General features: G+C 38.4%; 2 protein-coding genes across 12 annotated transcripts in view; one reads left to right on the top strand and one right to left on the bottom strand.

Annotated features, from left to right (window-relative positions):
* Nucleotides 1-11,752, top strand: part of CCNT2 (cyclin T2) — a 55,417-nt gene extending 43,665 nt beyond the window's left edge. For 2 of the 4 annotated variants that reach the window (XM_066278969.1, XM_066278971.1), the window contains 4 exons: nt 91-136; nt 1,751-1,914; nt 5,791-5,861; nt 6,297-11,752. In XM_066278969.1, the coding sequence (XP_066135066.1) occupies nt 91-136; nt 1,751-1,914; nt 5,791-5,861; nt 6,297-7,733 (1,718 nt within the window). In that variant the 3' untranslated portion in view covers nt 7,734-11,752. Of the gene's footprint in view, nt 1-90; nt 454-1,750; nt 1,915-5,790; nt 5,862-6,296 lie in introns of those variants that run through there. The other 2 variants (XM_066278970.1, XR_010731854.1) reach the window with 2 other exon arrangements.
* A 5,904-nt stretch (nt 11,753-17,656) lies between these two features.
* MAP3K19 (mitogen-activated protein kinase kinase kinase 19) overlaps nt 17,657-22,533 on the bottom strand; it is a 63,486-nt gene continuing 58,609 nt past the window's right edge. For all 8 annotated transcript variants that reach the window (XM_066279056.1, XM_066279059.1, XM_066279060.1 and 5 more), the window contains one exon: nt 17,657-18,038. In XM_066279056.1, the coding sequence (XP_066135153.1) occupies nt 17,951-18,038 (88 nt within the window). In that variant the 3' untranslated portion in view covers nt 17,657-17,950. The remainder of the gene's footprint in view (nt 18,039-22,533) is intronic.

The following is a 22,533-nucleotide window of genomic DNA, read 5'->3' as shown; positions in this document are numbered from 1 at the left end:
CATCTTTGAAGTTTTTGTTGTGTTGAAAACTTTTTGATGGTAGCATGTTAAAGCTGATAGTATTTGTCTTCGTTTTTTTTTTTCTTACAGCAAGCAAGGATTTGGCACAGACATCCTATTTCATGGCTACCAACAGGTTGTTATCCTGACCCTCTTTGTTGCACTGTTGTAGCACACTATAGCTTCCTTTAATGCAGGGCCCCCTCAATGTGTCTCTTACCCTTGTTGCAACAGGAGACTGGACCATCTTCTGTGGTGGTACCTTCCTGTCTGCTTTGCGGTGTATTGTACAAGGGACTTTGGGCACAGAGGGGTTAAATGCACAATGTGAAGTGTAGTGGTGCTTTCTGATGACATATTCTCGATTTGTGAGTGCATAAGTCTAAAATTGGTAGCCTGAATAGCAGCTAAAGATTACAGAGCTAAACTTAACGTAGAAATTCGAGCAACTTGGTAAGTATAAAGCTATTTCTAGTTTACAATTATAGTTAAATGACAATTTTTAAAATTTCACATTGATCCAATCTTAACTTTAATCATTGAAGTTTTTTAATAAATAAAATTTATATAACTGGATTTTTTTTTTCAGATAATACCCACTAATAGTAAATTAGAAGTAGTCTACTATCAGTGCCTGGATTTGCATAAGTGCAATTTTTACTTTTAAAAAAACTTTCTTTTTAGTTTATATAAATAAAAAATGGTGTGGGTTGTGATTGATCAATAAACATTTTCAACAATTATCAAACTGAAGTGGAAGAATAGTTTTTAAAAGTTTTTAATATCTAATAACATTCTGTTCTGTATTAATTATATTAATGATTTAAATTTGTTTTTTAAATGAGTCATTGGGGATGAGGGGACCAAACCAGCTATGTGTAGTCCTTAGTTTTTCATGACACTGTTAAGTTTTATTAGTCTTTGGATTGGCAAATATCAGTGTACTTCTTAGATATATGTTGTTTGGATTTTACCTCTATCCCAAGAAATTCTGAACAACAACAAAAAACACAAGTTTAAAACTTTGATTAGAAAAGCCTATTTGTGACATGTTACATGCCCAATATAGTGGAAAGAGAAAGGTAGTATTTTCATAGTAATAGCAACATTGGGCCTTGAAGCTGTTGTGCAAAAGGTAAGTTTTCTTTGTGGCTTTATTGAAAAGAGGATAGAGGTTTACATAGATAACAGTTAAATTCTCTAACTTACTTGAGAGTTATATTTCTTAAGCTGTGTCAAATGGTAGAATCCCTGATTATAATGCAATGTTGAAATCTGTCACTTTGAGTTCTCTACTTTTTCTGTACTTTTTGCCATATTAATATTACAAAAGAAACAAAAAATGCCACAAAAAAAGGTATAAGGTCTTATAGATAGTGACTTTGGAAGTAGTATATATTACATATATTTTCCCCTCCTTTTATAAAAAAATACAATACTTTGAATTTAGATATAAAAGCAAAATTTAGAAATATCAACATAGTAGTAATTATAAAATATTAATAAAATACTCTGGGCAGTAAGAGAATGGAGAATGTTCATAATCCATATAGGTTTTTTCTAGTACTAGAATTTTATAAGTATAACATTAGCTTTTAATTTAATTAAAAAATAAGGTTTTGTTCTTTAGGCTTAGAGAAGAAAACCTTTGTAATTCTGTTTTTGCTCTCATCTTACTGGCAAATGTTTTTCTTTGTTTTACATATTTGAATTTCTGTGGCTCTTCATTTTTAAACCTGCGCCACAACAGTCTCCATCTTACCACCTTCTGTCTTCAGTACAAACCGACAGTGATAGCATGTGTATGCATTCATTTGGCTTGCAAATGGTCCAATTGGGAGATTCCTGTGTCAACTGATGGAAAACATTGGTGGGAATATGTGGATCCGACAGTTACTTTAGAATTACTAGATGGTAAGTAGAGAAAACAAATCTTTCTTTACATTAAAAATATTTTCTTTTAATTATGGAAAAACTGTCTACTTCTGTATAGGTTTAAAAACTAGTAAATCCCATATACTCCTGCCCAACTGCCCAGTTACTAAACTGGCCAATTCAGCATCCTCCCCTGTAGTTATTTTAATGCTAATCCCGGATATTTTTTCATCTATTAGCATTTTCAGTTTGTATTTTAAAATATAACTATAATCTATTTTAGCAATTTGGTAATAGATTTAAAAGTATTTACATGATCAAGTGAACAGGATCAGAAGGATTCATTTACCTAATAAAAAGTAAATTGAACATATATTAACCACCACTGAACATCTAAAGCCCTTTGAGACTTCTTCAAACTTTTAACATACACTAATTTTGTTGTTTAAAATGTACAGACCCAAAGTTGGTTATTATTATAGAAGATGTGCTAAAGGTGTTTTCCAGGTAACATCCCTTGTTCTGTAGTTCCACCGATGAAGTGGACCATTGTTGCCTTGCATTGTTAAGTGTGAGTTGACAAGGGAAAAATGGGGGTACAAGTTCTCTAAATTGAACTTGGAACCTGGGAGTCTTCTGATTGGAAATTTCTCTAGTTGAGAAATAACAGAAGCTGGCAAGAAGTAGGAGATTCTTGGAGATTAAGACATTTCAGCCATGTATTGTAGATTTCATATCTTACCTAATAGATATACCCAAACTTGATGTTAAGTTCTCAGCTTATTCTTTTTTATGGGCTTTTCCCAACATCCTTCATGGAATTGAAGTTAAAGGAAAATAGGATTTAGATCTCTTGGAACTGAGGACATATATCATGTAAAGGAAGAGACCTCTGTGGCTTTGGAAAGTGGTCTTCCAATAAAATCTTAGATATTTCTTTAGACTTTCTTTAAGGATCTACATATTTTTCTGTGAAGAGCCAAATGGTAACTATTAATTCGAGTAGTACAAACATTCAAGTATGTCCTCGTGCCTCCTGACCATCCAGAGTACGATCATACAAAAATTTTTATTTTAAAAATGTGTAAGGCAACATTTAAAAAAAGCAAATGTATGTCTTTTTTCTATAAATTGATTATCAGACAAACATGATTTTAAGTTAACAAAACTGTAACTGAAACTAGTTTTAATTTTTGAAGAAAAATCACTCTCAGGGGTCAGCGAGCATAAAAAAAACTCACTACTCAAAGGGTTAAAGGGTTTGTGTGTGGTACTGTCTATGCAGCTACACAAGTCTGCCATTATAACTGAAAAGCAGCCAGAAGCAGTTTGTAAATGAATGAATGTGGCTGGGTTCCAGTAAAGCTTTGTTTACAAAAATAGGGTGCAGGTCATACTCGATCCACTGGCCATTTTACCTACCCTTTTGGTAAAATATACCTCTGCTAGATTTCTTGATTTTCTGATTTTTTTTCTCCATGAAAAATTTTTCACAGATTATATATCTTAGTATTGTATTACTGCCACATGATTGTGCTCTTTTCCTTACAAAGTTTATGCAGGAGGGGAAGGAAATCTTCAGTGAGTTGAAGCGACATCTTCTAAAAACCAGTAGGGACGTTTGTTTTTTATGACTTGGAAATTAGGTTACCTATGCCACTATACTTTAGCAGTCAGTAGATAGATAAAGTAGGCATAATCTTGGTAAAAGCAGTTTATATACATGGTGTTAGAATAAGGCTTACCAAAAAAAAAAGTGAATTGCCTTTTATCCTGTTCTTAAGTTACTATTATTTTTTTTTTTTTTTGACAAAATGGGTCATCTAAATATCTTCTACTTCCATTCTGAAAAGGTTCAAGTCATTTTTCATTTGAGAAGCAATTGAATAGAAATCACAGACACTTAACATACTGAAAATTTCTACATAGTTTGTAGCAGCCTTTTCTGTTTTGATCACAAAAGAAAGTATCAGCATAATTTAAGATACTAAAATGTATCTGAATTTTAGCCTGAATTCTGAAGTATTAGTGTGTGCTGAAATAAAGACTTTCAAAAGCACCATTTGATTGATTTTGGGCTATCTGTAAGTTTTTTGTTGTTTTGTGGGGGTTTTTATCATTAATAACAAACCCTCATGCCTGACCTATGGTGGTGCAGTGGATCAATTGTGGACCTAGAACGCTGAGGTCACCAGTTTGAAACCCTAGACTTGCTTGGTCAAGGCACATACGGGAGTTGATGCTTCCTGTTCACTCCCCTTCTCTCTAAAATGAATAAATAAAATCTTAAAAAAAACAACCCTCGTGTGTTTTTTATATTTTGTATTTTTCTGTATATTAGCTTTAAGGAGGAGGATCCTCTATTAAGTATACTGTAATTTTTATGCGTGCAGCTAATTACTTACATAGCAGTGATTATTTGTTATATTCTTTTGTTCCTCCACTATAAAACTTAAGAATAAGACACTTAAGAAAGGAAAACCAAGGTTACATTTTGTGCCTGCTGTATATGAGGTTTTGGATCAGAAATTTTATGTGCATTAATCTTTGACAACCAAGCTGTTAAAGAAATTGTGTCAAACAATTTTTTATTAGTATTGAACCCACAATATTACCTATATAAGATTTCTTTAGTGTCGAAAGGGGTGTTTTTTTTTCAAATGAGAGGAAGTGGTAGTCTGAGCATTAGATTTTGTCACCCAGACTGTCAGAAAGCTCGTGAAACTTTAGCAGTAGTTGTCACAGCTTCTGAACGTATAGCATTACCAAGACTGATAGAAATATTTGTCTTGAGAATTACCAATAGTTTTATTAAAAACACTGTATTTGGGGTATAAAACTATAATTGATCGTAACCATACCACTTTGGAAAGATGGGTTATCTCAATCCTAAATTTAAAAAATAAATTGGATCTAAAAATATGACCAGGGTGATTGACTAATACGTTAATCGTGTTAATTACTAGGAAGTTATAAGATAGAGGGATTTTTTTCTTTTAAGTTCAAATAATTATAAAATTAAAGAGATTTCAAAATAGTACAGAGCTTACATATGCACTTCAGCCAGTTTTTTTAATGTTAACTTTTTATATAATAATACATGATTATCAAAACCAAGAAATTATTGGTATACCATTATTAAATAAACTGCAAATTTTACTCAGATTTCTCGTTTTTCTGTTTTAGGATCCTACATTTTAATTAGTTAGCATGCCCCTTTAATTTTTTCCAATCTATGACAGTTTTTCAATCTTTCCTTTTCTTTCATAATCTTGACACTTTGAAGAATAACATTTGGTTATTTTATAGAATGTTCCTCAATTAGAGTTTATCATTTTCTAATTGGATTGAAGTTATTCAGTGCTGACAAAAATACCACAGAAATGGGTTGTGCCCTGTTCATTGCATCTTATCAGGGGGCCCATAATGTTCATATGTCTCGTTGCTGATAGTAACAACCGTGATGACTTGGTTAAGGTGTCATCTGCTGGGTTTCTCCATTGTAAAGTAACCTTAAGGAGAGGGGAAGGTATGTTAGGGTTTTACAGATATCCTTTTTTTTCCTCAAACTTCTGCTTACTAATATGAAACCTATTGGTGGATCTTGCCATCAACAATTATTACTGTTGTTTTGCCTAATGGGAGGTTTCTATTGGGGAGGGGTATTTTTTAATGCTACTAAATTTTCCAGAGATTCTGAGTGAACATATAAAATTGGGGTGGGGGAGAGATTTTCTTCTTTAAAAGTACTAGTTCAGAGCTGTGTGTATCTGCTTCTGTATATGCTGATGGTTGAGTAGGAGGGTGATAGAGAAGTAGATGAACTCTAGAGATCCCTTTTTAACATTGCCCACTTGAGAGAGATTTAAATCCTAAAGGCACCTTCTAAGTTATAAATTTAAATTTTATTTTTAGAGCTAACACATGAGTTTCTACAGATATTGGAGAAAACGCCTAGTAGGTTGAAGAGGATTCGAAACTGGAGGGTAAGAGAATTGGTAGGGTTTGATAGACTATCAAATTTTTCATTTAATAATTACACAACTAATCCAGTTTGAATTTTTGTGGTTAAGAAGTCTTATTTCCAGTATTCCTAAATAATTACAATGTATCAAAAGCTAAATACACATATAGTTTATTCAGCTACTGTGTCCAATGGACTTTGCTAAGTATTTTACAAATTTTTATGTCTCACAGAGATGGAAGTATTTTTCTCATTTTACAAATAGGGTAGTTAAAGCCTAGAGAAGTTATGTTGCTTTCTCAAATGGCTAGGTGAAAATTTAACCTGTATCAAATTCCATAATTTGTGCCTTCAACATTTTGTAGCCTGTTTTTTGCCTATAAATATAGAATTATTATAAGCAAAGAAATGTGTTAAACCTTGCTATCATTGCTTCTTTTGTGTTTTATTTAAATAGGCTAATCAGGCTAATCAGGCGGCTAAGAAACCAAAAGTAGATGGACAAGTATCAGAAACGCCACTTCTTGGTTCATCTTTGGTCCAAAATTCCATTTTAGTAGATAGTGTTACTGGTGTGCCTGCAAACCCAAGTTTTCAGAAACCATCTACATCAACATTCCCTGCACCAGTACCTCTGAATTCAGGAAATATTTCTGTTCAAGATAGCCACACATCTGATAATTTGTCAATGTTAGCCACAGGAATGCCAAGTACCTCATACAGTTTGTCATCACACCAAGAATGGCCTCAACATCAAGAATCAGGAAGGACAGAACAGATATATTCACAGAAGCAGGAGACATCTTTGTCTGGTAGCCAGTACAACATCAGTTTCCAGCAGGGACCTTCTCTGTCACTGCATTCAGGATTACATCACAGACCTGACAAAATTTCTGATCATTCTTCTATTAAGCAAGAATATACTCATAAAGCAGGGAGCAGTAAGCACCATGGACCAATCTCTGCTACTCCTGGAGTCATTCCTCAGAAAATGTCTTTAGATAAATACAGAGAAAAACGTAAACTAGAAACCCTTGACCTGGATGTCAGGGATCATTATGTAACTGCCCAGGTAGATCAGCAGCACAAACACATGCAGTCACAGGCCACCAGCAGCGGCTCTGTGACTTCTCCCATTAAAATGAAAATTCCCATCACAAATGCAGAAAAACCTGAAAAATACATGGCAGATAAGAAGGAAAAAAGTGGATCCCTGAAATTACGGATTCCGTTACCGCCCACTGAGAAAGGTGCCAGTAAAGAAGAACTGAAAATGAAGATAAAAGTTTCTTCCTCAGAAAGACACAGCTCTTCTGATGAAGGCAGTGGAAAGAGCAAGCATTCCAGCCCACATGTTAGCAGAGACCACAAAGAGAAGCACAAGGAGCACCCCTCCAACCGCCACCACCCCAGCAGTCACAAGCATTCCCACTCACACAGTGGCGGCAGCAGTGGTGGCAGCAAACACAGTGCTGATGGGATCCCACCCACTGTTCTGAGGAGTCCTGTTGGCCTGAGCAGTGATGGCCTTTCCTCTAGTTCCAGCTCTTCCAGGAAGAGGCTGCATGTCAACGATGCATCTCACAACCATCACTCCAAAATGAGCAAAAGTTCCAAAAGTTCAGGTAGTTCATCTAGTTCTTCCTCCTCTGTTAAGCAGTATATATCCTCTCACAACTCTGTTTTTAACCATCCCTTACCCCCTCCTCCCCCTGTCACATACCAGGTGGGCTACGGACATCTCAGCACCCTCGTGAAACTGGACAAGAAGCCAGTGGAGACCAACGGTCCTGATGTCAATCACGAGTACAGTACAAACAGCCAGCATATGGACTACAAAGACACATACGACATGCTGGACTCGCTGTTAAGTGCCCAAGGAATGAACATGTAATCATTTGTTTAGGTCAATTTTTCCTTTCCTTTTTTAATTTAAAAATTGTTAGAATGGAATCCTGATCTAGCAGTGGTAACACCTGCTATTGCTGCCACTGTTTCAATATTTGTAAGTGCTGCTTTATTCTTCATTCTGAAAAGAAGAGATTCTAGTAAACAAGTCTTTATCTCCACATATGATAGTGTTATAAATACTGTACAAGCATGGAAGGTGCAAACTCAGTATTTCTACAGTTGCAGCTGAGGACATTAGGATGAATGGCCAGCTGCTTCTAGGAATGTAAGATGCCTCACGCTTTGTTATTTATAATTTGAATACTGTAGCTATATTTTGTTTTTGTTGTTGCTTGGCTTTTGAATGAGTGTAATTTGTTTTCTTTTGTGTATTTATACTTGTATGTATGATTTGCATGTTTCAATGTTAAAGGGATAAAACAGTATATTGAAAACTGTTTACAAGAAAGTGGAGAAAAATGTACATACATTTTTGTATGTTTAGATATTACTATAAATACTCAGGATTGGAGCTGCTTGTAAGTATAACAATATACAGAATAACTTTATTTTACCTTGTCAGAGTCCATCACTAATCTAAAACCAAGGTGGCACTTTTTCATGTTAACCTTAAACTCTAGGCCTTACTGGAAGCCTCTGAAGTGGGGGGGACACTTCACTACCAGATGGTATGCGGTGCCACAGATGGTCATTTGCACTGTGGTTCTGCACTTCTGCCTTCAGAGGTCCTGACCAGATTGGCTGCTGAAAGAGCCCCTAGTTTTCTGAAGGCTTGAAGAGGAAAAAATTAAGTTTACATACTCTTGATGTGAAGTGCAGTTAAGTATGTGTTGGTTTGTCGCAGTACTATAACACAGAGCTGTTTGTAATGGTTATGTAGATTACTGTGATTTGAAACTAAATTCACAAAACGTTCATAGTGGAAAATTAGTTGTTTTTTTCTTAAATAACTTTAACACTACATAGTTTACCAGTAAACGGGAAATGCATTTTCTTTAGCATTCAGAATGACACCATATTCTTAAACATACTCCTCCCCCAAAGTGTGTTTGTGTGTGATGCCATATTTCTTTTGCAGGTAAATGCAGTCTTCCTTATAAAAATCAAATTAAACCTATTGCTCTCTCAGTTCTTTTATATTCTAACAATAAATAAAAAGAAAAGATCACTGTGCATTGTACCTATATTTATAGCTTAGCAGGAACCTCTGAGGAAAAAGTCAGCCTCCAGGTAGACAATTAGTGGAGGTTTTACATTTGTTTGCACATCTCAGTATATTCCTGTTGAGGTCAAATTGGCACAATGTGACTTCTGAATAAACGATAGACATTAACTTGTTTAAAATTTGTCTTAAACACCAGTAATATCACTTTGGTTTATCAGTGAGTCATGTATTTATTCTGTGGTAAATCTTTTAGCTGTTTAGTACCTTAGAGATGGGTTGAATTCAACTTCTGTTGAACAGAAAGCCGTTTTAATTTTTCCTCTATTGTATATGAATTATTTTTGTTTAAAAGTCCACTGATATGTGCACAATTGTAATTTTACTCCAGTGTGTTGCAGTTGTAAATATTAAGAGTTTAATCTCATGCTCTAATTTTATTTAGCAATTACCTAATTTGCCAGTAGCTTTATAATTTGTTTAATGATAATTGTTCATTATTTTGTCAATGTTATTTGAATTTTAGGGTACTAGGAGCCTCTTTCTAGGGACTTTGCCTAGTTAGCATGTCATAACATTTGTTCTTGTTTTGCATAACTTTAGCAATCTTTGTCATTATGTGTAACTTCGTTGTTCTGTATGACATATTATTGTATCCACAAACATGATAATTTTGATACAGTTATACTTTGACAGTGGTACATAATCCAAGAACTAGTATAGAATTAAGCTGAGTGCAGAATGAGGGAGGGAAGGGTTTTGTTCTTGGTAATTTAGATGTGAAATTTCTAAGGAGCTATCATGTGAGACTACATAGGGTGTTTGTGCTACTGTATACTTAGGGATGACAATACCAGGAATTTTAATATGATTTTGTAAAGAATATCCAGAAAATTAGTGAACTTATTTTCAGTATGACATAGAAAATAATGTGAATATTTAAGGTCTGTGACTATACTTCACAAAGAATTTGCAGAATTGTTTGAGATGTGGGAATAAAGGTAATTTTGTTGAATCTTTATTGGTGCTAATGATGGACAGTTAAAAGGTAGCTAGTGTATATTGTTATGGGTCAGTACTTATTAGTACTTCCAAAATTAAATTTGAAATGCTATGTATTCACTCTTCACTCTGTAAAATGTAAATCTTTACAATGACTTTATTTATTAAAGGGCAGCCAGTTGTAATTTCTACAGGATTGTGTGAGCTATTCAAACTCTTTAACCTCTGAACAGGATATTAACTTCCAGAACCACAGTGGGGATAAATATGGAAATTCTTTGAAGTTTCACTTCCATTCAATGAAAATCCTTCCAATTCATATTACCATGAATTTACTTTAGCCATCTCATTTGCATGAGTAGTTCATCAACCTGGTCCCAATAGTCTCAACCAAAGAAAAAGACTCCAGTAAATGGAGTCTTCTTGTAAGTAGCCATAAATAAACCAAAACAGTATCATCAAATTTAGGTATGAAATTCCACATGTGCAAAGTACTGTTAAGGTGAAACATTTTTGATGAGATTTTTAAAAATATTTGAAATATTAAAAAGCATTATCTTTAAACAGCCTATAAAAGAGTGATTCATTTTTTTAGTTGTGTTTTCCCTAGATCATAGATCTGTTACCTTTATGCAGAGGCACATTGCATACAAAGGCTTTACTTCTACCTCTTTCAACTAATTTTTCATTATTGACCTGTGCCCCCTAAATATTTGCCTTAGCTACTTAAAAATACAGTATTTTCAGAACCAAAGCAAAGGAATATCTTTTTACAGAAATATTCTTGCAGGCCTACTTTACAAGACTGGAAGTAGTAGTCATGATTGGTTAAGACCTTATAAAATCCTTAGTTCTTTTTTCTTGTTTAAGGTTCATTTCTTATTGTAGGTATTTAAATATTGAAAAGGCACATAACCACTCCTAGGTTTATCTTTGAATATAGGGAGAGCTGCATCTGCCTCTTGCTGTGAGAACACAGTTCATTCTGGTTAGTGGTCTTAAGTGTCAAAAATTTCTACCATGATACCTGGTTTCATGAGGGATGCTTACATTACTTTGTACCAACACATTGTAACCACGCAGTGTTAAAAACCTTCAAGGTTGAAATTTTTCTGAAAGTGTTAGCCAGGTAAGGACCAGGTCCTGGGGCATGTGATCTGCACCACCAGCAGCGAGGCTAGATGAAGACGAACATGCCTGCCTTCCTGGGATGGACAGGGCTCTTTTACAGTGAGTACAGGGAAGAAAGATGTAAGCTATTAAGAGTTTACTTTGGCTCTGGATAAAAGGGGCTGGAAAAGGTGATGCAGGGTTGGTTCTAACATAGGCTATAAAGTAAAGGTATTTGCTGCTTTTGTATTAGTTGTGGGCAACAGTCTGGAATATTCATGTGTAAACAGGAGGAGGCATCATCTGGTGATGGTTGTTCTCACTAGATAATCATAGGAATAGCTAGCTACCTGGAAGTTAATTCGGAGTTTCAACATATATTCAGGAATGTGAATGGTCTTTTGTGGTTTTGCCCCTAGCCTCCATTAGCTGTCTCCTGCCCTCCAGCCTGCTGTCATTGACTTTAGGACATGAGAGTCCTCTTGTCAGTAGAATACCTTAATTTGGGGTCTATCTCCTTGGAACTAAAGAAATGACTAGTTGAGGTCGTCTTTAGATACTCAAATTAAAAAAATTTTTTTCATGTTACCAAATGCCTTGCCTTAAAAGCATTTAATGCATTTTTTGTTGTTATATTTGGTAATTTAAATTGCTGAGTTTTCTCTCTTAACCAACCTTAAAAACTGTTTAGGCCCTGGCCGGTTGGCTCAGTGGTAGAGCGTCGGCCTGGCGTGTGGAAGTCCCGGGTTCAATTCCCGGCCAGGGAACACAGGAGAAGCGCCCATCTGCTTCTCCACCCCTCCCCCTCTCCTTCCTCTCTGTCTCTCTCTTCCCCTCCCGCAGCCAAGGCTCCATTGGAGCAGAGATGGCTCGGGCACTGGGGATGGCTCCATGGCCTCTGCCTCAGGCGCTAGAGTAGCTCTGGTCGCAACAGAGCGACGCCCCCTGGTGGGCGTGCCGGGTGGATCCCGGTCAGGCGCCTGCGGGAGTCTGTCTGACTGCCTCCCCGTTTCCAGCTTCAGAAAACAAAAAAAAGGAAAAATAACTGTTTATATGTGAACAACTGTTAGGTACTCTTTAAGTACCCAGGTTGATTAGCTATTTTAGGGCTTTGCATTTACTATGGAAATAAGAAAGGTTGTATTACCTTAAAGGAAGACAGTTCTATTCTCAAGATATTTCACCCTTCCCAAATTTTATCTAAATAGGAAGTAACTTTCTCACCAAGTACCATGCTTAAATTGCTAGGACATTTTTTGGACATCTTGCTGTCTTATTTATTTGAAATGAGCTTATATATGCAGGGATTTTTACATTGGAAAAGCAGCACATTCTGTCCCTGGCCACCTAGGGTGCCAGGTTACTACTAGACATATTTTAATTTGGGAATTCCAAAGTCAGCTAATGTTAATTTCTGAAATTTGATTGCTGTAAGCTGACATGTAAGCCCAGAAGTTTGTTTTGAAAGAGAAGTGTGCTTCTGAAACATCTGTACTTCCAGTGGGTCTGGGATGCTCAAAGTGTTGTCAGTCTGATACCATGCTTCCATTTGTTTCCACAAGGTAGAACTGGGCACAGTTAGCTTTTGCACCTGAGGCTCCTTTTTCTGCCCTCTGTAATTTACCCTCTCTTTTTTTTTTTTTTTGCATTTTTCTGAAGCTGGAAAAGGGGAGAGACAGACAGACTCCTGCATGCGCCCCACCAGGATCCACTTGGCATGCCCACCAGGGGCTGACACTCTGCCCACCAGGGGGCGATGCTCTGCCCCTCTGGGGCGTCGCTCTGCCGCGACCAGAGCCACTCTAGCGCCTGGGGCAGAGGCCAAGGAGCCATCCCCAGCGCCCGGGCCATCTTTGCTCCAATGGAGCCTTGGCTGCGGGAGGGGAAGAGAGAGAGAGGAAGGAGGGGAGGGGTGGAGAAGCAGATGGGCGCTTCTCCTATGTGCCCTGGCCGAGAATCGGACCCGGGTCCCCCTCACGCCAGGCCAACGCTCTACCGCTGAGCCAACGGGCCAGGGCCTACCGTCTCTCTTTTGCCTGACAGGTTCTTTAGGTAGGTTGATAGCAAGGTACATTGAAGGTTGCGCAACTAGAAGTAATTTTGTTCTTTAAAGGTGACAGCCTGTTCACTGTGATTCATTAGTCTCAAAAGTAAATTCTGAAGGCTAATATCCTATATTTATACTTACAAGTTTTAGGGGGAAGCCTTACTTAAAACCTGTTTAGCTATTGGTTTAATTTGATGTGCTTATTGTTAATGATGAGTACTTCTTATTTTTAAGGTGTGTTTTTCAAGCAGTTTTACTCGGTTTGAAAAACTTCACATGTACTCATTTTGTTTTCAACAGTGACTGGAATTTCATTTTCTGAATGTACTCGAATCCCCCAAAGACTATTGAGTCAGATGTTTGCTGATAGAAAATCCAAAACAGGAATGTGTGTATGTGGCATGAATTCAGTTAGTCATTGAATTTCAGTTCAGTATCTATGACAAGGAATTAATAAAATCTATGTATTGACAACTTAAATCCAAGGCTCTAACATGTCTTGTTAATATGGATGAAATAATTTTTGGTCACTGGGAAATGTGGGGAATGAGGTCTCTATAAATTACTCTGAGTAACTTCAGGTAGCATTGTCCACATTTCAGTTTGGGCCCCACCACTTTCTTCCCTACAAAACGGGGATAGTACCTGTTCATAGGGTGTGGGGGTTAGGGCTTGGGTGATGGGGAAGGGCTAAAAAGAACAGGCGACATGGAAGAGCATTTTAATAGAAGTATGTATTTGGGGTATTAAGAGGGATGGTGAAGGTGCATTAAACTTCAGTGTGCTTGAACACTGCATGCCTACTGTTGACAGAATTTTAAGTTGCTCACTCTAATTTATACTTTGGGACTTTCTTTAAACTCTTCATCACCCCTACAAAAAGCAAAGAGTAGTTGGAATTATCTGGAAAGGGAATTGGCCACAAAATATATAATCATAAACTGCTTTAATACTACTGCTCTTCCCTCACCGCTCCTCCTCTCCCGCACTGATTTTCCCTGCTTTCCACTAAAAGGAAAATGAAAGCCTTGTATGGCTTTAATAAAATAGAAGTAGGATAGAAAAGTTCCTCCTCTAAAATGCATTTTAAGCCTAAATGCAAAATGAATGTTTTGAAATCATGAAATCATATTAAAAGGCTTGTCTTCACCTTAGTTGATAATACCTACCAGTAAGGGCTTGTTAACATACAAAGTCGGTAATTCCACTTAACCAAATTTAATAGTTCCATTTAGTGATTCATCCTACTCCATTGCCCTCTCCCCTCTTACACCCGCCCCCCGCTGTTTCAGTATAATACAAAATCTGCATTTTTTTTTTTTTTTTTCCTTTTTGGTGACGGGGACAGACGGGAAGGGGGAGAGATGAGAAGCATCAATTCTTCGTTGCAGCTCCTTAGTTGTTCATTTATTGCTTTCTCATAGGTGCCTTGATGGCGGGGGGAGGAGCTACAGTAGACTGAGTGACCCCTTGGTCAAGCCAGCAACCTTGGGCTCAAGCTGGTGAGCCTTCCTCAAACCAAATAAGCCCGTGCTCAAGCCAGTGACCTCGAGGTTCCAAACCTGAGTCCTCTGTGTCCCAGTCCACAGCTTTATCCACTGTGCCACTGCCTGGTCAGGCAAAGGGCATTTTTGTTTTAACTATGATGTGAGTTCCCTCCCTCCAACACTTCTCAAAACAGTGTAGGACATTTACCAATGAGGGATTTTATGTTATAAAATTAAGAGGCTTATTTAGATCTTACAAATGTCCAGGGATACCTGAACTCGGTGTTTTTTTTTTTCTTTTAATCAAGTCGTAATCAATGGTAGTGTTACAGGGGTAGCAACAAGACCTCGATTCTTGTCTTGAGAGAATTCAGCCAAGAGACAAAATCCAAGTACATAAAGGAATTTATTAGCCATGCAGGGAGAAAGAGGACAAGGGACCTTGGTGACAGTTTCAGGAGGTTAGCCTGAGATGAGCTGCCACTGCCCACTGTTCCCCTGGGGAACAAGTCTCCTGGGATCCTTAAGAGCTTAGGAGGAGAGAGACAGGGTGGGGGAAGAGGAGGCAGTAGGGAAGGGCCCAGGCGTGCTCCTGTAAGGCCCTGGAACCTCAGTCCTATGAGATTTTAAGTGGGGATTTTAGGGGAACATCTCAGAATATTCATCAGCTGTCCGGGTGTGTTCTTTTAGTTCTCCACTAACTGGTTGGTGCCAGGGCAGGGGGTCGTCAGTCAATGCAGCTGGTCCTGAGGTCAGCCATTCCTTTCCTTTGGTTTTGTTGCTTTTTCTAGGCCTGGAGCTGAAACACAACTGAGGCCTGGATGTTATCTCTAGGGATTAATGCTTAAGAACTCTTCTCCAGCATGCTTTTCTTTTTTTAAGTAAGGGGGAAAATAGACTCCCACATGCGCCCTGACTGGGATCCATCTGGCAACACACCCCTTCCCCCTCCCCCAGGCTTTGTGGAGCTGATGCTCAAATCAGTCGAGCTATTTTTAGCACCTAAGGCTGATGTACTCAGACACCTAAGCTATCCTCAGCACCTGGGGCAACGCTTGAACCAATCAAGCCATTGGCTGGTGGAGGAGTAGAAGCAGATGGTCACTTCTCTTGTGTGCCCTGGTCATTGAACCTGGGATGTCCATATGCCAGGCCAACACTATCCACTGAGCCACCAGCCAGGGCCATAACTGATTTTATTTATCAACTGAACCTGGGAGCAGCAGGGGTAGCACTCTAAAGTCAGGCAAATCTGCATAGCAGTCCCAATTTCCACCTACCATTTAGATGGCCATATGAAAATCATTTAGCTCCTAGCCCTATTGTTCATTAATAAAATGGAATACCAACTAAAGCCCAAACAACAGCCTGGCCCCTTTCCTACTAAGGAAGCTATAAAGGAGTCAAACACCTGTGCAATAATAGGAGCATAATTCTATTTTATGCCTTAAACACAATGACCAACAGAATAACAAAGCTCTTAGGTCCAAGACTTGCCTATTGAAACTTGAAAGTTTTGGCCTGACCTGTGGTGGCGCAGTGGATAAAGCGTCAACCTGCAAATGCTGAGGTCGCCGGTTTGAAACCCTGGTCTTGCCTGGTCAAGGGACATACGGGAGTTGATGCTTCCAGCTCCTCCCCCCCTTCTCTCTCTGTCTCTTCTCTCTTTCTCTCTCTCCCTCTGTCTCTCCCTCTCCTCTAAAAAATGAATAAATTTTTAAAAAAAAGAAAAGAGCCTGACCTGTGGTGGCGCAGTGGATAAAGCGTCAACCTGGAAATGCTGAGGTTGCCGGTTCAAAGCCCTGGGCTTGCCTGGTCAAGGCACATAAGGGAGTTGATGCTTCCAGCTCCACCCCCTTCTGTCTCTCTCTCTCCCCCCTCTCTATAATGAATAAATAAAATCTTTAAAAAAAAAAAAAAAAAAAAAAGAAGAAAAAAAACTTGAGAGTTTTGATGGTTCTGTTTAATATTCAAAAATATTCCAGAATTCTGTATCAAAAGATAGATTTGTTAACACCAAAGGCATAAGTCCATTGTGTGATTTGTATACATAGTGTAAATATCTTACTCCCTGCCCTTTCCCCATAAGGGTTAATAGGCCTCCGTGTAAATAATTGCTCCGAAATAAGATATAACCATTCAGATTTTAAAGAATACTAACGATCCAAACTAAAAAACAAAAACCTGTGAAGTGCAATAAAGCAAAGCACAACAACATGAGGTATGCTTGTAAGTGAAATAATGTACATATCCCTTAATTCCATCAAACACGGTAAAGAACTGTTCGAGTTGGGGAGAGAAGGGAGCACAAAGGCCTGCCTAGATACGTTGGCCTAAAGTAATACCTGTTTTACCTCATCTGGACTGTATTTCACATTTATTTCTCAAAAACTTGAGGCAGCAGCTTGATTTTAACAATCTGATAACTGGTGTGAGAATACACCTAAACTTTGTAATTGTACCATGTTGAAATGATAGCAGCCAGTCTTTTTTTTTTTTTAATCTGTAGACATAAGAACAATAGGTGTCAATGCCATTTAGTATATGAGTGGAGTTGACAGCTATAGAAACCTTATTGAATACACTTAGTCCAACTTAACACAAGGGCTTGTAATAATTTTCACAACTTGTCCATGTTCATTTTTGTGAGGTTCACCAAAGTTTGAGAAATGAAAGTGAAGAGTGACCTCAGTGGGGATGTCCTTCATTCAAGTGGAGTGCCCTGAGAAAGTTTATACATGGTGACTCACTCTCCCCTTACCCAGTCTAGCTTTATCCCTCTGGCTGGCTTACATTTAGCTGGTTCTAGATGACCAAATTCACTCTGCAAGTAAGTGAAGACCTCAAATCACACTAGACATTACAGGAAAGCAGCCCGAGGTTTATGAAGCTACCTTGAATAACCCAGCTTCTTGTAGGTGGAGACTAATGGGTTTGGGGACCCTCTGATAACGAAATACCAAGGCCCTTACCTCCTTCTGTTAACCTTGCAACAATCAAGTGTCTATCTACTTTTAACTTCTCACCTTCCTCATGTGTCTTTTATAAAAAATTAAATGAGTCTTTACCCGCCAAGCCATTAAACACAATTTTTCTTGTTTTTATAATTTATTTTAAACTAATTACATTAAAATTGACAAGACAAAAATAAGATACATTGTATGAGCAGTAGAGATTATAGTTCCTGGATAGTCAAAACTAAATACTGGAAAATATACATAAGAAATGGGGCCTGAAGCTTGAAGAGACAATATGTAACAAACTTTTCAGTTCGAGACATTGCAGGATCTGATTAAATTGGGTTAGATTGACTTCCCTGTAGGAAAACAAATTCCTTAACCATCATTCCCACAATCAAGCAAAACATCATTTCCACGCGAAGCAAAAACAGATTATTGATAAGGACACTGGAAAGAGTGAGTTCTCTTCAGAAAGGAGTGCTCCAGGAGCTGCACAGCAGACGGTCTTTCATGCTGGTCCCTGAGAAGAGAAAAACATAAGCCACACTCCAAAATGTGCATTCCAACTACATCTGCTTAACTCAGAATACCAACTTTAAGATGAAAATACAAGCTCTGCCAGTCAAAGGTGGACTGTGTCCAGCCTCCAGTTTTCAACTGCGTCATCATAGGTAAAATGGGAATAACGGTAATACCTAATTCATTAGGAGAACTAAATAATGTATATACAGCTTTTTATTACTATTATTATTGATGGATTTTAGACAAAGGTAGGGAGAGAGAAGCATTCACTTGTTCCACTTGGTTGTGCATTCATTGGTTGCTTACTATATGTGACCTGACCAGGGATCGAACCTTCAACCTTGGTGTTTTGGGACAATGCTCTAAGCAACTGAGCTACCCAGCCAGGGCCTTATCTTCAGCTTTTATATTTTAAGATTTTATTTATTCATTTGAGAGAAAGAAGAGAGACAGAGAGACAGAAGGGAGGCGGAGCAGGAAGCAACAACTTCCATATGTGCCTAGACCGGGTGAGCCCCGGGCTGCGAACCAGCGAACTCGGCATTTCCAGGTTGACACTTTGTCCACTGCGCCACCACAGGTCAGGCTATCTTCAGCTTTTAAATAGTGCCTGGCATATAGTAATTGTTCAAAAAAGTAGTAGCTATTTTGATTAAAAAGTAGGCCCTATTTTTCACATTGTGGTTTTTGTTCAGTTTCACGTTTAATTTATACACAAGTGAAATGAAAATTTTTTAAAGCTTAATGCACTTTTAACAAGCATTAAATTTACTTTTAAAATGTTTGAGGCACTGCCTGACCTGTGGTGGCGCAGTGGATAAAGTGTGGACCTGGGATGCCGAGGTTGCTGGTTCAAAACCCGGGGCTTGCCTGCTCAGGGCACATATGGGAAACACTACGAGTTGATGCTTCCCACTCCTTCCTCCTCTTCTCTCTCACCCCCCCCATTCTCTCCAAAATGAATAAATAAAATATTTAAAATGTTGGAGGCACTGAAATCCAGAATTGAAAAGCCATTAAGGAGATATTTAAATATGCTTTGGTGATTATTTGAAGTGACCATATTTGGGGCACTCTTGGAAGAGCATAAAATAAAAGGAGACAGTTGCTCAATTATTGCAATGGTGATTTTGGTTTTTTCCCCAAGAAATCAGAAGGCTTTTGTCAATGAACCAGTCAACAGATACCTGGAATGACCTGTTCCAAAGGTATTCTTTTGGTGAAATTGGTATCTTTGGATAAGTTTTGAAGCAGATGACCACCAGGAATAGCCCAGATGAAAATGGAAACAAAAATAAAATATTTTGAAAAAAAAAGGTGATGATAAATTATTTAGAAATGAAAACCTCTCCCCTTCTGGCAGCTCTTCTTCCCCACCTTCAAAAAATCTCTCTAAAAGTCCTCTTAATCTGGCTACCATTTCTAATTGCCATCCTATTTCCTCTATTCCTGCCAAATTTTCATATGACCAAAACCAATGACATCAACATTTATTATCTTAAATCCTTAACCTTAGAGCCACTCCTCTCTACAGTGTGTCCCTAAAGTCATGGTGCACTTTTGACCGGTCACAGGAAAGCAACAAAAGATGATAGAAATGTGAAATCTGCACCAAATAAAAGGAAAACTCTCTCAGTTTCATACCTATTCAGTGCACTTTGATGTGGGCTCACGCAGATTTTTTAGGGCTTCTTAGGTAGCTATCCCGTATAGCCTCTACAGACTCGTCACTGACTGATGGCCTATCAGAACGGGGTTTCTCCACCAAACTGCCGGTTTCCTTCAACTGCTTATCCCACCGAGTAATGTTATTCCTATGTGGTGGTGCTTCGTTATAAATGTGCAGATATTCACGTTGCACTTTGGTCATGGATTCAAATTTAGCGAGCCACAGAACACACTGAACTTTCCTCTGTACCATCCACATCTCGACTGGCATGGCTGTGGGCTGTTCCTCTGTATATAGTGTATACTATACACGGTGTTATGTCATCATCTGCGCATGCGCACATGCTGCCACATTATCCTACAGAAACTGGGAGGGTTTTCCTTTTATTTGGTGCAGATTTCACATTTCTGTCGTCTTTTGTTGCTTTCCTGTGACCAGTTACTGTCAAAGTGCACCATGACTTTACTGACACACTGTATATAGAAGTTGCCCTGTTAAAACTAACCATGACTGCTTGACCAGGCGGTGACACAGTGGATAGAGCGTCGGACTGGGATGCAGAAGGACCCAGGTTCGAGACCCCGAGGTCACCAGCTTGAGCGCGGGATCATCTGGTTTGAGCAAAAGCTCACCAGCTTGGACCCAAGGTCGCTGGCTTCTGCAAGGGGTTATTTGGTCTGCTGAAGGCCTATGGTCAAGGCACATATGAGAAAGCAATCAATGAACAACTAAGGTATCGCAAAGCGCAACAAAAAACTGATGATTGATGCTTCTCATCTCTCTCCGTTCCTGTCTGTCCCTGTCTATCCCTCTCTCTGACTCTCTGTCTCTGTAAAATAAATAAATAAATAAATAAAAATTAAAATTCTTAAAACTAACTATGACTTTCTCATTACCAAATTCAATGGACTCATTCTCCTGGTCAGCTCTGTGGCATTTGAAGTGTTCACTACCCCTCCTTCCTGAAATCTTAGCTTAGGGAGTGAAACTGGTCTCTTGGCTCTTCTTCTATCCTGGGACAACTCCCTCCTCTCCGTCTGTCTCTGTATGCACATTGTTATCTTCTCCCATGAACATTTTTAAAAACATGATCCGAGGCCCTCTTTTTTTTTCACAACTAGCAGCCTTATGATTTTGAAATACATACCTCCAATCTTAATTGCTTATCTGAGGTCCAATTCCATAGCTTCAAATGTTTTCTTAGATGAAGGGACCCTCATCAATTTCCTTCTCTATTTCTGTTTCACCACTTTCTATTATAATTCCTCCCATTACCCAGAATCAAAACTATGAAATCTTATCATCCACTCTCACTAAGTCCTGATTCATCTCCTGAAATGTTCTGGAATCCTCTTTATAGTCCCAATGCTTCCACCACCATCAAAGTCCAAGCTCTGGATGGCCTTCTAATCTCAAGCAGCCTCTATTTGAGGTCTTTCTGTACACTGCATCTGACCAGCCTTCCCAAAGACTTTATTCTTCATGGCAAATCTTTTGCAGTCCCCTGCTCTTCACTGCCTATTAAAACAAAGCTAAACTCCTTGGCCTCACATCCCAGACTTTTCAGCCTGCCCATAGGAATATCCCCACCCATGCTTGCTTCTTATTGCTCCCTGAAATTGATTTCTGTTCTATTAAATCTTTGTACCTGCCCTATATCTATGTCTACTTCTAAATATTCAAGATACCTTACTCTTTTATTTCTGACTGTCCACACTCCAAGGAGTATTGTCGTAAACATCAGGTTCTAGTGTATTTAGGGTCTTTGCCATAGAATTTCAGGAGATAATTATGTGTTTGTATATGACATGAATTAGGTAAAGTGTATTAGTATTCTCCCTAACAGTTACTGACAAAGGAGCCCTGATTAGGTGCCTCATACTCTGCTAAGCAATTTGCATACACTATTTTACTTAACTTCAAAACAACCCTATTAACTATTAGCGTTGTAAGCTGTGTGTTGCTTAATGAATAAAACAATGGTTTAAAGGGAGATCCATAAAGAAGATTCTACCCTTTCTCTTTAAATCTGTGTGTGCATGCACGCACACGTGCTCACATGTGAGTAATGACAACTTGAAAGAAAATGAGACTAGCAATTAGTTTCCGTGGATCAATAATAGATAATTATCCAATTCAGAACAAAGCAACTACAGTAGTTTTAGAGCTAAGACCAATCTCCAAAACAAGAACTGTCCATATGATATTCTGATCACCTTTATGTTCCATTTGTGATTTGGAGAGGGGGGACAGCTGTGTCTCTGGGGCTCTGCCCACAGAATTAATGCTGGAACACCTACAGTGTCTCTATGTCTAAGGATGCCCAGAACTGCACCCCTGGAGAGTGTTTTTCTGCCCTGCCCTACAGGATCCCCTGATATCAACCAGGATAGTCTGATATACATGTGCTGTACTTGCTTTGTTCTGATATAATCTCAGAGGGAGACCACCTTCTGAGATTCATTAAGGAAGATGTAATGAACCTCCCTGGGAATTGGAGGTTGCCATATATGCTTGCTGAGAGCTGGGGCACTAGGATTGTTCATCTAGGAATAAGAAAGCATACTGCCTTGAAAGACGAGATTGTGTTTTATTGAGTCTCAGGCCTTCCTCATCCTATACATGCATCTAAATGTTGAGCCTCACTAGGCTGTTCTGTAGCATCCTGGCGGCCAGGTGGGAGAGCTGCAGCACTTCTACCCTACTCCTTACCTTCCCCCACCGCATACACACATTTCAACTAGAAACACTTCTCTATTGTTATGTTCTTTTTCTTTGAATTAAGATTTTGTATGAGCAGAGAGTGCCTGGCTAAGGAAAGTTT

This window comes from Saccopteryx bilineata, chromosome 5 (assembly GCF_036850765.1).
Source record: "Saccopteryx bilineata isolate mSacBil1 chromosome 5, mSacBil1_pri_phased_curated, whole genome shotgun sequence".
Taxonomy (NCBI): domain Eukaryota; kingdom Metazoa; phylum Chordata; class Mammalia; order Chiroptera; family Emballonuridae; genus Saccopteryx; species Saccopteryx bilineata.
The sequence above is the reverse complement of the archived record's forward strand: the minus strand, read 5'-3'. Positions and strand labels throughout refer to the sequence as shown.